At 60.4% G+C, this 16,609-nt stretch overlaps 1 protein-coding gene across 15 annotated transcripts in view; it reads right to left on the reverse strand.

Moving 5' to 3' along the window:
- Nucleotides 1-16,609, reverse strand: part of TNS1 (tensin 1) — a 68,790-nt gene that overhangs the window by 23,482 nt on the left and 28,699 nt on the right. For 14 of the 15 annotated variants that reach the window (XM_030488468.1, XM_030488467.1, XM_030488464.1 and 11 more), the window contains 10 exons: nt 16,403-16,525; nt 16,068-16,132; nt 15,864-15,947; nt 15,627-15,739; nt 14,941-15,001; nt 13,661-13,736; nt 13,396-13,525; nt 12,989-13,054; nt 12,282-12,443; nt 1,869-3,566 (listed from right to left, as the gene is read on the reverse strand). In XM_030488468.1, coding sequence (XP_030344328.1) covers nt 1,869-3,566; nt 12,282-12,443; nt 12,989-13,054; nt 13,396-13,525; nt 13,661-13,736; nt 14,941-15,001; nt 15,627-15,739; nt 15,864-15,947; nt 16,068-16,132; nt 16,403-16,525 — 2,578 coding nt within the window. The remainder of the gene's footprint in view (nt 1-1,868; nt 3,567-12,281; nt 12,444-12,988; nt 13,055-13,395; nt 13,526-13,660; nt 13,737-14,940; nt 15,002-15,626; nt 15,740-15,863; nt 15,948-16,067; nt 16,133-16,402; nt 16,526-16,609) is intronic. The other variant, XM_030488478.1, reaches the window with a different exon arrangement.

The raw sequence follows: 16,609 nt of genomic DNA on the forward strand, positions 1-16,609 counted from the left end.
GGGAAGGCACTGTGGATGCCAGCACTGCGCTGTCCCATCTCTTCCCCTCCATTACCAGCAGAGAGCGGGAATGGGAGCGCTGCCCCGCCAGGCACGGAGGAGGTGTGAGATGCTCCTCGTTGCTGCGCCAGGACACACATGCAATTTATAGCAGCGGAGAATGTAAACAAACCCATCCGTGCCCCACTGTCTCTGTGGTCTGTCCCCTCCCGGCCTGGCCTCAGGACACGTCGTTCCCGCCGGAGGTCAGCCACCCGCCTGCGCTGTCCCAGCTCCAGCGGGGACAGGTGGCTGCAGGCTGGGGACAGTCCCCAGGACACCTCTCCTCCCCAGGAACCCAGTGACTGCAGGGGTGAGAGTGACCCCAGCCCAATCCTGAGGACCTGACCTGGATTTTTTGATAGACACCATCAAACATCCATTTCCCACCCATTTCAGATGTGCTCCTTCTCTCCTGAGGACTCTCCTCTTTTCCACCCCATTTTTTCCCCTCCATATGTGGGGGAGGAATCTGCTCCTTGTAATATTCATTCCACACATACAGTGTGATTTGGGCATCCGTGTGCCCTTGGGTTTGTTTAAACCCTCTGCACAAGCCTTGGGACCCTCTGTGGATCTGGCCTGGATCACTGAGGTCGGGTTCAGATGGATGCGAACTTCCCCCAACATCTCTGCAACCTTCCCTGTCCCCCTCCCCATGGCTGGCCCCCCTCCTGCCCCCCGCCCCACTGCTGCAGTGACTCAGCCCCACGCCTGGGAGGTTGATGCTGTTGGATTTTTCCAGCCAAGACTCTTCCCCCTGCTTCTAATGCCAGGCGAGTTTCTGGACTGAGCACAGAGCTGAAAGGGACTGAGCTGCCAAGCCCCAGCATCACGAGCTGGCCCCCAGCCTGTCCACAGCCCCAGACCTTCCCAAATGTCACTCCAGAATTCAAAAACTACAGCCGAAGCAGCCGGGAAGAAGGGCACGGAGCTGCCACAAGGTCCTCTGCATCCCCAAAGCCCCTGAGCCAGAGCTGCGGGAGGAAATCGAAGGATGCGGTTTCCCCTCCACAGCACGGAGCAAATGCCTTCATCCAGCCACGGTGCTGACACTCGGCAATGCACCCAGCCAAGCACTGCACCAAACCCTTCTGGCAGGGCTTGGAAATGCCTTCCCAGCCCCTGACCACTGCCCAAGGCCAAGTCCAGCTTCAAACCACCCCGGGCCAAGCTGGCTGTGCCACTGGGGCAGAAACGCTGCTGCCAGCCCAGAGCCTGGCAACCACACCAGCAGCACCCTGGCTGCTCAGGAAGGAGGTCCAACCCAGCACTCCAGGCGGAAAGCAGGGGCTGAAATCGAGGAGGAACCCACCTATGTTAAACACAAGGCAAGTGCTCTGCTGGGACCTCACCCCAGAGCATGCTCCAGGCAGGGAGTCCATCCCGTCCAAGGCGGAGTCCAGGTAGGACACCCTCAGCCAGAACTGAAAACATCTTCCCAAACTTGGCCGTATTCTCCCCAAAAGAAAAAAATCCCATCATGACCCAGAAAGTGGCTGAGCCGCAGGAGACAGACCAGTCTGTACCCCAAGGGTGAGGATGGGGAGCCCGACCGCCTCGGCCATCCCTTCTCCCCACCTCTGGGTGATGCCGCTGCAGATGGCGAGCTGCAAGTGGGTGGGTCTCAGCAAAGGAGAGCAGCATAGACTGCCCCCTGCCCAGCATGCCCCCGCAGAGGGTCACTCAGTCCCAAGGCCGGATCCAGCACAAACAAGGAGTCGCCGCATTTCCCGTCCCTGGCTCCACCATGCATGCCACCCCCATGGGTTCCGGCTTCTCAGGACACGCGGTCCCCCCTGCCCCCCCAAGGAATCAAAGCATCCTACCTGCCACCCTGTGGGCCACCAGGCCCTCCAGATTCAAGGGTTCTTCTGCCAACCTCGACAGGTCTTCATAGCTCTCTGGTCCCTTGACGGGCATCTGGGTTTGTGCTGGGACGGTGGGGGAAGGCGGGGAGGAGACGAGCAGCTGCTGAGACCCCACTGGGCTGTAAGAACTGCTGAGCGGGTGGATGCCCATAGGTGCTCCGGCTGGGGCATGGCTGTAGCTCCTGAGCTCCGGCACTGGTGCCGGCTGGTAGTTGTAGGGCGAATAGGTCTCCCGGTACTCATGCACCCCATAGTCCAACTCCCCGGGAGAATAAGCTTTAACCCCAGGCTCAGACACCACAGGGCTCACAGAGGTGCCGAAGGACCTCGGCTGGGCCACCTGCGGAGTTGGCCGGGCATAGAGACCGGCAACGGGCTGTGCCGAATGGGAGGAGAGCAGCGGTCCCCCCGGCTTGTCCTGGCGGGAGGCAGCAGGCACATTCTGAGACTTGTGGACAGTGGGTGCGAGGTCCAGCATGAGGACATCAAGGGCTTCGATGGACTGCTCAATCTCCCGGCGGGAGGGCGCCCGGGGGAACTCGGGCATGCTGTGGCTGTGCGGGGGCACCAGTTGCAGTGGGCTGGGCTGGGGGCTGCAGCTGGACACGCTGGGGCTGTGGCTCTCCATGCCACTCTCCTGCAGCTGGGAAGGTGGCCGGCTCCCTCCTTGCTGCTGCCAGGAATTCAAGCCCCTCTGCACGGCTTCCCGGCTGCTGGTGCTGCGAGCCGGGGCCTGGGGCAGTGCTGGGGTCGTGTCGTACTTGACCGTGTCCACCGCCGGGAAGGACCGGGAGCGATAGGTGCCAGGCGGGTCGTAGCTATACAGGTAGGGCTGGGATCCAGGCAGTGGCTGGGGTTGGAGCCAGCCTGGGGCATGGGAGCCCGGTGGGCGCTGCGGATATCCAGCCAGGTGCTCCTGAGCGGATGCTGAGGACCGCAAGGGAGGCAGCGGGTCACGGATGTGGTGGCCCATGAGGGCATTCTGGTTGTTGTAGGAGTAGCCACCATTGGAGAGCGGCTCGCCATCATACAGCCCATCCTTCAGCAGCTTCTCGGCCCCATTGCAGCTTGTGGGACCATTGGGTAGGGAGGAGAGGCTGCCCACCCGGGGTGCCTCTTGGTAGCCGGCCTCGCTGGCGGTGGTGGTGCCGTCCAAGGAGGAAAGAGTGCCCAGGCTGCCAACACTATGCCCATCCTGATTGGGTAGCTCATCATCCAAGATATCCGTCTCCCGCTCGGCCACTAGTGCCGCAGCATTCCCATTGACGTGCACCTGAGCCGGCACTACATGGCGGCCCGGCATGGTGGGCAGGCGCGCCGGTACGGGGCCAGGCACGTGGTTGTGCATGGGCGGCGCGCTCTCCAAGCCGAAGCCAACAAGGAGACGATCCAGCTCTCGCTTCTCCTCAGGGCTCAGCACCGCCTGGCCGCCAGGCGCCGCGAGCACCCCCGGCTCATCGGTCCGGTCAGTCTTGGTGGAGGCGGTGGAGTTGCCTGAGTCGCTGCTCACCGAGAGCGTGTGCTCGACGTGGTTGGGTGCTGCCGAGAGCAGGAGGCGGGCGGCGTTGACGGCACCAGTGCTGCCGTGGAGGGAGTCTTTCTTCTTCACTTTAGCGTAGAGGCTCCCGTCCAGGGGCCCTTGCGTGTGCCCAACCTCTGCAAGGGGAGAAATGAACACGAGACCCCAGATCAATTCCTGGCTCTCTGCACGGAGCTAATGGGTCCCATTAGCCGGTCGTTTCGATCTCTTCCGTGCCGCCGGAATGCTTAACGACGTGCATCGACATCTCCTTGGCACCCTCCGCAATCCCACGGGCGCCACCATGCAGAGACATCGGAGCCAGGCCCCCCCATCCCCATGCCCCCACTCCGCATGCTGTCCTGCCCTGCCCTGCAAGCACCGCCTGCCCCGCTGGGATTCACCGAATATCCCTCCCTGGTTCCAGGCATCTCTCCTAGCAAATCCCCTCCACGCCTAGAGAGGGCCGGGGCTGCTCACACAGTCTGCCATCGCTGCTCCACAGGGCTCAGCTGGCTCCAAAGGGACACATGGCACTGGGGAGGTGAACAGGGAGGGTGTGGAAGATGCACCACAGGCCGTAGGAGGACGGGTGGAGGCAGTCAGGATCTGGCCTCGCAGCTCTCTATGTCTCCAGCTGGATGATGTACTCGGCCCACGGGTGAAGGGCACATGAACCACAGACCCACGTTCCCCCTCCCTGCCCGCTCTCCTCCCAGATGATGCACGGATCCAGCCAGCCGCCCATCCTTGACATTTTCTTCCTTGGCTACAGACAGGCTCCCACCCTTTCTCTTTCCCCTTCCCTCACTCAGGACAGGTGGAGCTGCCCCAGACCTTTCCTTGAGCAGGAGGCTGCCCCGAAGCTCCCACACAGACAGTGCCTTTGCCCAACCCTAAACAGGAAGCATCTCTTCCCTGGGGAAGCACCAAGCACCTCAGCACCATGATTCAAGCCCAGTGCAAGCAGCCGGCTCCACTCTGCAGCCCCAGAAGGCTGGGGGGCAGCCACGGCACAGCAGCATCGTCACCAGCAATGCTGCACTCCAACTCCGTGCTCCCCAGCTCCCACCACCCACAGCAGCCCCCAACACCACAACCAGCTGTGCCCTTTAAACCTTTCCGGATGGGGCAACCAGATTTTGGGACACAGAGGGACCGCAGCCATTGAGATAGCAATGAGGACAGCCCCCAAGCTGCGTCCCCCCCACTAGAGCATGCACGACACCAGCCGGGCTGCAGACTCTTGTTTTTCCAGCTCCCTGCCGAGGTTTCCTGGAAGGTCCCACGAGCAGCGTTAAACACTTTCTTTTGGAGGAAAAAATGACTCTTCCCTGGCAGGGGGCCAGGCAGCTGACTCAGGAACAGAAGATGGCCCTAAGACGATAGTGTGAAATCAGAGTGCTCCTATCTGTGAGCAAAACACTTCCGAAAGCCAGCCCTGAGCTGGGACGGCTTAACCAGTCCCACGCCACGGCACCCGTGCCCCGGCAGCTCCTGCACCACCGACTGCAAAGCAGAGCGGGGCAAAAACACCCAGCATGAGTCCTACCAAGTCAGGGCCCCTCCTTGCTGCTGACTTTCTACTCCCAAATCCCTGCCACCACCACCCCAAGGATGCAGCCAAACCCCCAAGCCACCCTCCTTGGCTTGAAGATGCCCCAGGACCATGCAGCAAGGTCCTCTCTGGGCACTCGCTGCTGGAAAGGATGAGGATGGGGTCCATGATTTCTCCCGGAGACTCAAGAGCTCCTTCATCGAGCCAGTCTAGCCAGGAACCAGCAGCATCTGACTCCACAACATCTATCATACTGCGGAAAAGGAGGAGAGAGGGAGAGAATCCCTTTCCATGGAGAGAGAAAGGAAAAAGCAGCATGTCAAGGGGCAGCGACAATGCTGGAGAGGCTGAGACATCACCTGGAGCCGGGGAAAAGACCTAGCCTTCCTGCGTGATGGCAGGAATGAGTGCTGGCCAGTCCCAGGAAACAGGGCAGGAGCCAGGCTGGGGGCTGGGGTAAATAGGGCAGGGGAATAGAAAGGAAAAGGGAATAAATAAATATAAATGAAAGCACGTGGCGCCAAGGGAGAAAATGGATGGGAAAGGCTTTAATTAGACTGTGGGCTGGGCACCACCCATGACTGGGAGAAATGTCTCAAAGCGGGGTCAGGATGGGGCACAAAGCAGTTCACAGCAGCACCAAGAAGCCCTGAGTGCCCTGTCCCACCTTCCCCGGACCCTCCAGCCCCACTGGGACATGGGGGTCTGGTGGCACCACCCCAAGAGCGGTACTAGCGTAGCAAGACAAGGAAGGGACCAGCACACCTCCACCATCAGCCAAGCCCTTGTCCCACAGCTGCTCTGCCCCACACCTGATTGCCCACTCTGTCCTCAGCCCCATGCACACCCTGGGCTCTATTCCCTCCTATTCCTCACCACTCCCAGGCCCCCTCCACCAACCCTGGGCCACACTATCACTCGTATGACCATCTGTTGCATGTCACCTGAAAAGCTGAATAAAATTCCCCAAAAATGACTAAGGGAAGGGGGAACAGGCTGCCTTAGCAGCCATCCCCAAAGCAGCAGCTCCCAGGTCCCTGTTTGTTTGCAGCTCCCAGCAAGGTCAGATTCTGTTCCTGAAGGTCAGAGCAGCTCCAGCCTGGCAGTCTGTGCCATCCCAGCGTGGGCTGTGTTTGCCCAGGCAGGGCTCAGCCCTGGACACAGCTCTGCTCCGCCTGCACGGATGTGGCCGGGGGCAGCGCTGAGCCCAGCCTCGTCCCAGCCCTGCTGCCAGGCTCACTGCCCTGGCAGAGGAACGCTCTGCCCTCTCCCTTCCCCAGCACCCTGTAGCTACGCTCAGGAGAAAAACTGGTCCAGGGCACACATGACAACAGAAGGGGGATCAGCTCACATCCACAAAACCCCAGCCATCCGCCTCATGCCTAGTGGAGTGCATCATACAGCATCATGCACCAGCACAAATCCTGGTGGGGCTCTGCACAGTGCAGAGGATAAGGCTGAGACACCACTGCGTCTCCCCTGCTCCTGCCCCCAGCAGTATCCCACCTGCTGCCTCCACTGCCCACTACCCAGAGCCTGGCCTGAGGGCACCTCTGGAGCATCAGCTGGCTGGGAAGATTGTGGGGTCCCAGGACCTTTTGTAGAATGAAGGATGCAAACTGAGTCCCATGGGGAAGGGCTCAACCCCCACAGCTCTGGTTTCATCCTGCACCCAATTATGATGGCAAGAAGTAATCCCAGCCTCTGAGCTGTGTGTCATCAGGACCATGAATCCCCCATCCACCCACAGCACTTTCCCCCATCCCATCCAGCTCAAAGAAAAGCAAAGTCAGGACTTACCAAAGGGGATGGGGAAGAAAAGATCCCAGGCGAAGAGAAGGAGCGGGCAGCAAAATCGCTTTCCTTCGCCCCTTCCAGCACTAGAGCCTTCCAGGGGAACCTGGCACGGTGGCAGCTCAAACGGTGTCCACGGCCGGCTCCATGTGTCCGTCCAGGACAGGAGCCGACGTCCCGGAGCTGGCTTTGGTTGTCGTTTGTCCCTTTGGCTTTGCTTTCCCTCTCACAGAGGGAGCTACTCCCTTCCCAGCGCCATGTCCCGCGGGGCCAGCAAGAGGGGCACCCTGATGGCAGCAGAGTACCCAAGGGGCTCAGATACGGGGCACCCCCACGACTCGGGGCACTGGTGGGGAGGATGGAGGAGAGGAAGGCGGCAGAGGCAGGAGGTGGGCTGGAAGCGAGGAGGTGCAGTTTGTGCTCCCCTCTGCCCAGACCACACAGGGACGAGCGGGAGGGGAAGGGGAGAGGCGCTGGGGAAGGCGCTGGGGCCGCCCAAGCCTCAGCCCCAGCCCGGGTTAACCCCAGCGAGGTGCAGGGAGGGCGAGAGCCATGGAGGGAGGACAGCCAGACAGACAGCTCCTGGTTATGAATATTAACTACTTCCTCCACAGGCAGGGCTGTGCCGCGTTAACTGTTTCCTAGGCAGGACGGACAGACAGACAGACAGCTGGACAGCCTACCCACCCCACACCAGGTGCTGAGCATCACCCCGACAGACAAGCCCCCCAGTTTGAGACCCCAGCCCTGCCTGGCTCCTGTGTGCACACATCACACTTGTCCTCAGTGACACATTCAGGGTGGGGATGTCCCTTCAAGCCACAAGTGATGCTCTAACCCAGCCATGTCTGCAGACCCAAATGTCTTGCTGGAGACTTAAGTTTCTCTATCTTAAGTAAATACACAGCCAAAGAGGAGTGGAAACCTCCTGTGGCCAAGCCACTGACCCTACCAGCACCAGACCCAACCCATTTTCACAACCCCTTTTCCCAGCCCCACCAGTGCCATGGCACAGCGTGAACATGCCAGCATTAGTTTTATGATGGCACATGCCACCTTGTCTTGTGGCAGGAAGCACAGCATGGATCCCATCCATCCTGGAGCCGCCTGCAACCACATTGCTCCATCCCAGGCAAAATCCATGCTGGAATGGTGCTGACCATTTGCTGGTCCAGGTTGATGGTCAGCCCACCCCATGTCTGGGCCGCTGCTTGAGCCCATGCTCAAGCCTTCACTCCTCAATTGATCCAACATACTCAGCAAAATGTGAGGCTCCCTCCACTCTAATCCCCCAAATCATGCATTTCCCACACCCCCATGGATGACGGCAGGGGATGAGAGCAGTGTTTCCACCCGGACCCTGACTCACAGCCCCGTTTGCTCCCAGATAGCAGCACATGCCAAGTCAGCGTCCTCCCAAAACCTCCAAGGTTTGCTTGCTTCTCTGCCTTTTTAGGTTTTGCCCCACTTGCGCACTAGGAAGGCAGGTCGAGAGCTCCCCACTGTCCCCACTAGGACAGCCCCAGCCCCATGCACACACGCTCCTGCACGTATTAACTTCAAGAACAGTTTAAAGGGGGAAGGAGGAGGGGCTGAGCTTCTACCAGCCCGTTCCTCTCTCCCTGCATCCCAGCCCTGCCTGGTTCCGAGTCCCAATGGGACCAAACCCCACCACACCCCCTGCCCAACATCACCACCCCAAATACCAGGTCAGAGGACAGCCCTTTTGCTGTCCTAAGAGCAGCCACACTCCAGCCAAGATGTCCAGCCAAGCCCGTACAGGCTCCAGCTTTTCTCCTATGGGGAACAACCAGAAGCAAGGGGGAGACGCTCCCTGTGGATCCCCATCCAGCCCAGCCGGGTCCCTGCTGTCCCCCAAAATGCCCTCCCCACCAAGCCCTTACCTTGCCGCGGCCGGAGCGGAGAGCGGCAGAGAGGGGTGGGATGGGGAGAGGGAAGCGGATTCCTTCAGCTTTAGTCAGCTGGCGAAGGCAAGAGCAGAGCCAGGGCTCCCCTCCCCACCGAGCCCGGCCAGGGACGGATCCAGCCGCAGGGGGAGAGCAGCAGCCCGCCGGCAGCTCCAGCGATGGATTTAACAGCTCCAGCCTGGCCCGTTTGGCTCCTGCCTCTGCACAACCTGGCTCGCCCTCCTTGGCAGCCTCAGCCCCAGAGAAGTGGGGCAGGATTTGACTCCACTATGGAAATACACCCCACGAGGTGCCCACTCTCCTGGTGGACCAATGGATGACAGTGACCCCATCTAGGGGCTTGCTGCCCCACGGAAAGGTGCAGGATCAGCATCCTGCTCAATACTGGGGTCTCTAGGACCCCTGGCCTTTGCCACACGAGGTTCAGGCTCTGCTGTGACCTCCCTTCCCCGGAAGGGTGGGACGCTCATCCCACTCCCCACCCTGGCCAGCCCTGCCCTGAGCTGCCGGGGAGCCCCGTGCCAGAACCATGACTCAGGTGGGGATTTAGCAAGTCTCCTGCAGATGTTGGATTTGGCCAGGCCACGGCCACCCCCCTTCCAGCCCCAGTAAAAAGGGGGAGCGGGCAGGGACAGACCAGGATGGTACAGAGGTGAAGGGGGGGATGCTGGGTGCAGCAGGAGCAGCCAGGGTGGGCCCAAGGGACAGTCATTACAGGGACCTGCTGGGTTGGGGACACACACCCAGCCCTTTTGCATTATCTCAACCACCCCAGTATGGCAGAGCCTGGAGTCCCCCCACCAGAGTCATACATCCAGACCCTGGGGACAACCCCTCCACTAGCTCCGTGCCAGCCCCAGCATCCTGTTCTCCATCAACATTGGTTTTCCCAACAAAATAAAACCAGGCCATAGACGATCCCCATCCAGATTTGCCCACCTGCCACTGCAGGACCCCAAAACTTCATCTGCGGTGATCCTCCAACCAGCCATAAACCCAGCAGTGCTGCATCCAGCCACAGGTCTCCTCCTGCCTCCCTGGAGCCAGCCTGCCCCCCAGGGAGAGCCACCATGGTGCTGGCAAAGAGCATCCTTCATCCACCCTTGATAAAGGACATCTGAACCCCAAAAATAGCTAAAGGAAGAAGCGCCCCATCACCACCCGTCAGCCTCCAAACAACCTCTCTGCCAACCAATGCCTATGGAGACGGCAGCAGGAACCCAGCACCAACTCCAAAGCCCCTTCAAGGAAAAGGAGGAGGAGGAGAAGAAGAAGGAGGAGGAGGAAGAAGAGGGAGGGGAGGCAGAGCTGCCTGCCTTCCCTGTGCTGCACAGGGATGGATGATGGGCAGTGGGACAGTGCAGCAGGGATATCCCAGCGCACCCCACTCTCACTAAGGACCACAGGACAGCCTCAGACCAGCCAGCAGCAGAGACCCTGCCTGGGTCAGGCAGGAGGGTGAGCTCGCTGAGAGAGGCATCTTGTGCTGGGAGGGGGTTTTGCAGAGCAGCCCCTGCCTGCTGGACCTAGCTGGGTCCCCTTGGCCAGAGAGCAAGATGTGGGGCTTCAGATCCCACTCTGAAGCCCCCTGCCCTGGGCAAGCTTGGTCAGCCAGCGACCCTGCTGCAACTCATTTCCCCTTGTCCACGCCCCCGTGGATAAGCACAGTGGAGGCAAGGGGAACACCAGGACAGGCACCATCCCCAACCGTCCACCTGCCCCTCCAGCTGCGGGGTCCCATAGTGTCATCCCACTCTGCCAAGCACCCCCGCAGCCCATATGGGTGCCCTACGCTAAGAAGAAGCTGCCAGAGAGAGGGCATCCGCCTCCTCCGAGAGTGGCTGCGGCCAGCAGAGACGCGGCACTGGGAGGACCCACCGTTTGGCAGGCGATCCCGATCCCGTCGGCCTGGGGTGCAGCACCGGTCTGCGGGGAGCCTTCGCTGAGTGCCGGGGACAGGCAGTGACGAGGACGAGGAGCGGTGGCTGATCCCACCCCGGCGCGGGTCCCAGTGCCAGCCTCATCCCCCCCCACTCCCAGCCGCCGCTCGCTCGCGCCTGGTGGTGCCAAAAATGTGGCGTGCAATTCCCTGACCAAATAAGGTGAGAACAACCATAAACAGGGACCCCCTTCGCACAGCCGGGCACCGGGTCCCCATGCCGGCCCGGAGAAGAGGGAAAGTGCTGAAAGAGAGAGAGGAAGATGTAAGTCCCACTCCAAGCCCACACTGACTCTCCTCACCACTGCTCAAGGCGTCCCATGGGGGAGCTGCGGTGAGCCCCTATAGATGCATTGTCTTGCTGCTGCCTGTGCTGGCACGGGTCAGAGGGCAGCCTCCTGCCTGTGGCTTCACCCTCCAGCAGTCCTGGCTCATTCCCGAACAGGGGCAGTGTTTGCAACTCCAAGGTGCCCTCATTCCCCACTGCCACCCTCCCTGTGGGTGTCGGCGCATGGAGGGATCTCCGCAGCCCAAACACTCACTGACATCCTGGAGAGGGAATGGGGAGGAGCCCTGGGGTACCTCCATAACCCCAACACTGAGATCCCCAGGAGGGGACAGAGGAGCCCTGGAGTTCCTCTGCAGCCCTGCAAGGGTTTGGGAGTGCAGCAGCTCTGCCCTGGGGGCCTGAAGGGAACCACATGCAGGCTGGCTCAGGGCAGGGGCAGAGCCACAGTCTGAGCTCATGGCAGGGACACACATCCCCTCCCTCGGGGCCAGACCCACAGCTCCGCAGCTCCCCGCCGCATAGCTGAGCCCACATGTCACAAGTTGCCTGTTTACTGCCCCGTGCCAAGGCAGTGTCCGTGCCAGCTCCACGCAGCCGGCCCCACGTCCCCACCATGGGCAGAGGCTCCCATGCCCGCCCCAGGCACCAGAGCCCCCACTGTCCCCAGCAAGTCCAGCTGCCTACAGCTCCCACTCAGAGCAGCTGGTGACCTTCAGGGACATGGGGGCCCGCAGCTGTCCCCCCTCCAGGGACGCCTACACGGACTGGGCCAGGAAAACTCAGGCATCAGCCTGGCCACAGGTGGCTTTGCCGCCGGGACAGGGGCTCACCACCCCTCGACAAGCAAGTACTGCCTGTTCCTGCCAAGCAGGCAAGGGTGGCCTCCTCGCTGCACCCAAATGGGTGCTCACAGAGCTTTTCCCAGCTCCAAGCAATGGTGCAGATCCTCCAGGGCCACTGAGGCACCCTCATCCTCACCCGGGGGAAACTGAGGTATAGCTACATCCCGCCATGCTTGTGCCACGAGAAAGGAGCTAGGAGAACTAATGGGCCTCCCATTAGGTCCCACTCCTGACAGACTTAGGGTTTGGGTTTCCAAAGCTCTGGGGCATCAACTGGGGCTGGACCCTGCTCTGTGCAAACAGGGCTTTCAGAGCAAAAGTGCTGAAACGGAACAGCCTGAGCTCCCTGGCACCACGGCAGGAGGGAAAGACCACAAGATCCTCCTCTCCCATCTCATGGCCACACTTCTCCCAGCTCTGCTGCCCACCAGCATCCCCTTCCCTGGGGTGGGGGGGATTCCCACAGGGACACTTTGGCCACCAACCGACCGTGAGCCCTGACCTTTCTCCAGGTGCTTGCCCGGCAGAGGCGGCTCAGCCCACGTGCCCTCCGCACTCTCCTCGCGCTGGACGTTGAAGTTCTCGTAGGAGTCCCACCGGATGAGCGGGTCAGACGTGTTATAGTCCACAGAAACGCTGGGTCCGTTCTCCAGGTGCTCCATGCCTGGGAAGAGGCAGGATGGTCAGTCAAGGTGATGATGGAAGCATCACAGGTGGGACAAGGAGAGGAGATGGAGAGAAGGTGAGGCAAGGGAAAAAGGGCAGAAGCCACAGGGCAAGGCAGGAGAGTCATACAGGAATGGGGATGCGAAGAGAGACAGATGAGGAAAGGATGTACATCAAGACCCACAAAGGTACCCAAGGCTGGCTGGGGCTTTTGGGATTGCTTAGGGATAGGCAGACAAACCGGCAGCATGTGCCTACGTCTGGACTTTTTGGGCAGAGGCCCTCTGTTCCCAAGCACCCCCTCCCTCTCTCCTGGGTCAGCAAGTGCGGCAGAGAGCAGCCTCCCAGGGAAGAGAGCAGGGGCAAAAGGGCACCAATGGGTGCTCCGAGATCAGCGCCGCTGCCTGCACCTCTCATCCCACTCTGGTGACAAATGTACTGCAAATGGGGCAGGGGGAGGTTGCAAGGGAGGCAGCAGGGAATAGAGCTGGGACAGGAGTCAGCATCCAGCTCCAAACCCCTGTGATGGTGAGCCAGCCATACCTTGGATCTTCTCAGGGCCATAGGAGAACACGAACTCCACTTTCCCGTACTCAGGGAAACGGTCATCTGGCAGGGAAAGAGCAGAGCTATCCATCTCTCCAATGGCACCCAGACAGCCACCCCAAACACGTATGCAGGCCAGCTCAAGGCCAGTAGCTGGTAGTGGATATCCCAGCACGAGGCAGCATGTCAGCTGCCAAAACAATCCCAAGGCAGCCCCTCCGCATCAACAATAAAGGGGATGACACTGTCACCAGTCCCCAAGCAGCACGGCACCCTGCAGATGGAGGGTGCCCTGCTTCATCAGGGGTGGATTTAGGGTGGATGCCCACACATCCTCACGATGGGAGCAGCATCAGAGGGGTGCATGAAGGCAGTTTGGAATGGGGAGGTGCTGTGGTTGTTACCTCTGAAGGCTTCATCCAGGTCCTCCTTGCCAAAGACAACATCGAGGTCGTGCACGGCACACGTGTGGAACTGCACACGGAAAATCACGTCCCGAGTCGGGCTGCGGAACTTCTTGTGGTAACACTTCAGCTGCGGAGGGCAGTGGGGACGAGCCGTCAGCATGAGCCCCAGAGCTGGGCAAGGGGAACCAGGGGATCCCAAGACACAAGGGCCACCCGTCCCCTGGCTGTTCCCCACACGGGGGGCTGATCTGAGGCTCCTTACCAAGATATCACCCTTGAGGAGCAAGCCAGGCTCAATGGTGATGCAGATGCCCGTCTGGCTGTCTCCTTGCACGTTGCTGCAGAGAGAGACAGCCCAAGGATGTGAGCTGAGGTGCAGAGCTCCCCACAAGAGCTCCCAGCACCACCTCGACCAGCCCCTTCCACCCAAACCCAGCCAGGAAAGGTGCAAAGCACAGAGTGGCTGTCTCAGTGACAGAGGAAGGTCCCATTCCCCACCCCAAAGGGTCACCCATTCCCAGGGGGAGGAAGACAGGAAGGGGAAACTGAGGCACGGCTCAACGAGGGTGTTAAGAATGCTGGGTGGAAGGGTTTGAAAAGGGTCCGAGTGCTGAGGCTGGGCTACCAGCCATCCACCTGGCTCCCACAGGCACAGGACGTGGAGGGAGAGCTCTCAGGGAAGGCTCTCCTCCCTGCCTCAGTTTCCCTGCCGGAAGCCCTCCCACTCCCAGGGTGCCAACGGGCTGCCTCAGGGTGGTAGCGTCAGCAGTGGGGGATGAGGGAAGAAGGGAGTTGGATTTCACAGGCTAGATAAACCTGGAGTTTATTACCGCCGTCCCATAAACAGTCTATTAAAAGCTGAAAGGCAAGGCTGGGATGGCAGTAAATCTCAGCTAACGGGGATGCCGGACTGCAGGGAAGGGAGATCCTGGTTGAGGGGGAAGAGATGGGAACACCCCCAAGGTGAGGGGGGCCAGAAGCTGGGGATCCCAGGCTGGGATGTGGCCCCGGCAGAGCATCTGGGTGGCTGGAGAAATCGGCTCCTGCTTTGCCTTCTCACAGGAACAGCATTGAAAAATGGTGTCAGGGTAAACCGTGGGGAGGTTAAAACGGGGAAACTCTTTCTTGGGGAAAAGAAAGAGCTGCTTTAGGACTAATTCAGGCAGGAGGAGCAGCTATTTGGCAGATAGCATAGAAACGCCTCCCTCTCCCAGGGAGGTGTCCCCATCCCTGTCCCTGCTCCCTCGGGGACTCACAGCCCCAGGCTCTGTGCAGCCCCAGGCTCCCTCTGCTGATACGCAGAGTCACTACAGCCCTCCCCGCAGAAGGGTTCAGTATGGCCCAGTATAGCCAGTTACCACCTCCAACGAAAAGGAAGACCCTTCATTTTTTCCCATTCCCTGGACCCCAAGCAGACTTAAACACCGGGCACTTAAACACAGACTGCTGGGGACTTGGTCTTGACCCTCTCCATCTTCCCCTGCTTGCCAAGCCCCCCATGCTGGGGAGGAGGGAAAAGCCCCATGGTGAGGAGATAGTTACTAGATCCCCGAGGTGTAGACGGGCTGCATGGCCTGGTAGATTTTCAGGAAGGGCCGACAACCTGGAAGACATCAAGGCGGGGAGAGAAGGCAGGCTGCTGTTAGCCGGCAGGGTGGAGGGGCCCGGGCAGGGATTAGTCATGGGGGAGAAATCCAAACAGGGAGGGAGCCAAGGCAAACAGCCGCTCCCCACTCCAGCTGACCCGCACCGGCCATGGGCAACATCTGGGATGGGCAGAAAGGGATGCTCCAGATAGGGTGGGGAAAGGGGGAAAGCCCCTCTACCCCCGTTTGAGTCCTGCAGGATCTAGGGCAAGTGCTGGGCTGGGACTGGAAGTGGGATGATGGTCTCTCAGTGAGGGACCTCTTCTGCGTACCAGCACAAGGCATGACACTGCATCCCAAACCCTAGCCCCACCCTGGTGTCATCCTCCCAAAAGCCAACGGAAAAGCTTTGTCATACCTCAGCACAGGTTAGTGTCCAGCACAGGGTGGGCACTCCCTGTGGGCATTTCTGTGGGAAAAGGGTAGCACCCTGCTAATAGGAGCGAACAGGCCCTGAGAGGGCATGGGAAATTGAAATTGTCAAGGAAATCTTGGCAAACATCCCCCATGGAGAGCGAGCCTGGCCAGGCAGTGCGGGGTGGTGGTGTGTGCATGGGGTCCGGGCTGGGGGGAGGCACGTACCGCCTTTGGACTCGAAGTTAGGGATGCCGTGCATGATGACGTGGTGGAGGAAGAGGGGCTTGTTGTTCATCTTGATGCTGCCAGAGAGGAGCCCACTGAAGTAATGGATGTACCTGGAGGATGGACAGGCAGCTCAGGGGCAGGACCCACAACAGAGCACCCACCTTGCCCCCCCTGCATCCAACTACCCCAGCCATGGGGGCAAAACCCAGCCTGCAAACACACACCAGGACTCACCTCTTCTGGGATGGCTGTCCCACAGGCACTACCTTGTCCTCATAGAAGCGCTTCATGGCAAACCTGTCCAGAGCCTGGTTGGCACTGCGGGAGAGAAAGGGCAGATGAGGCTGAAGTAGAATGCCACACCAGCACCCCAGCACCACGGGGATGGAGGTTGGCAGGGGGCCCCAGGGCCGCCCTGGGACTGTGTATCCCTCTTACCTGGCCGAGATGTTGCTGTAGTGCATGTAGGCTGCCACCACCACCCCCAGCCGGCCGCGGTTCCCCTGTGGGCACACAGCAGAAAGGGTGTCACGGGGCAGTGGTGGCAGCAAGCCTACGTGCAGGCACACACCAGTCCCTATACACATGCATCAGCCTACACACACCCCCCAAATCTTATAGACACACACCAATGCCCACATATATGCTGACACGTGCCCGCATCCCAAGCCACAGACCACCACATCCCCTGCATCTCTCAGTCTCTGAGGCTGCTCAACCCCATCCCTGCAGCCTCCCATTACTATGCGCCCCAGGGACAGGGTCCAGCCCACCTTGTTGTGCAGCACCACCACATTGTGTGGCACCGCATTGAGCCATGTATCCATGGCTTTGCAAATGCTGCAGATCTTCTCCAGCGCTGGGGTGTGCAGGTCAGGCCAGCCAAAATCCAGCACCTGGGCAAGGGAAACAGACAGGGGTCACATCCACACTGGACTCGCTCCCTCCACAGTTCCCAGCCTGCCAGTGTGCAAAGCCCA

Source organism: Strigops habroptila, chromosome 5 (assembly GCF_004027225.2).
Source record: "Strigops habroptila isolate Jane chromosome 5, bStrHab1.2.pri, whole genome shotgun sequence".
NCBI lineage: Eukaryota > Metazoa > Chordata > Aves > Psittaciformes > Psittacidae > Strigops > Strigops habroptila.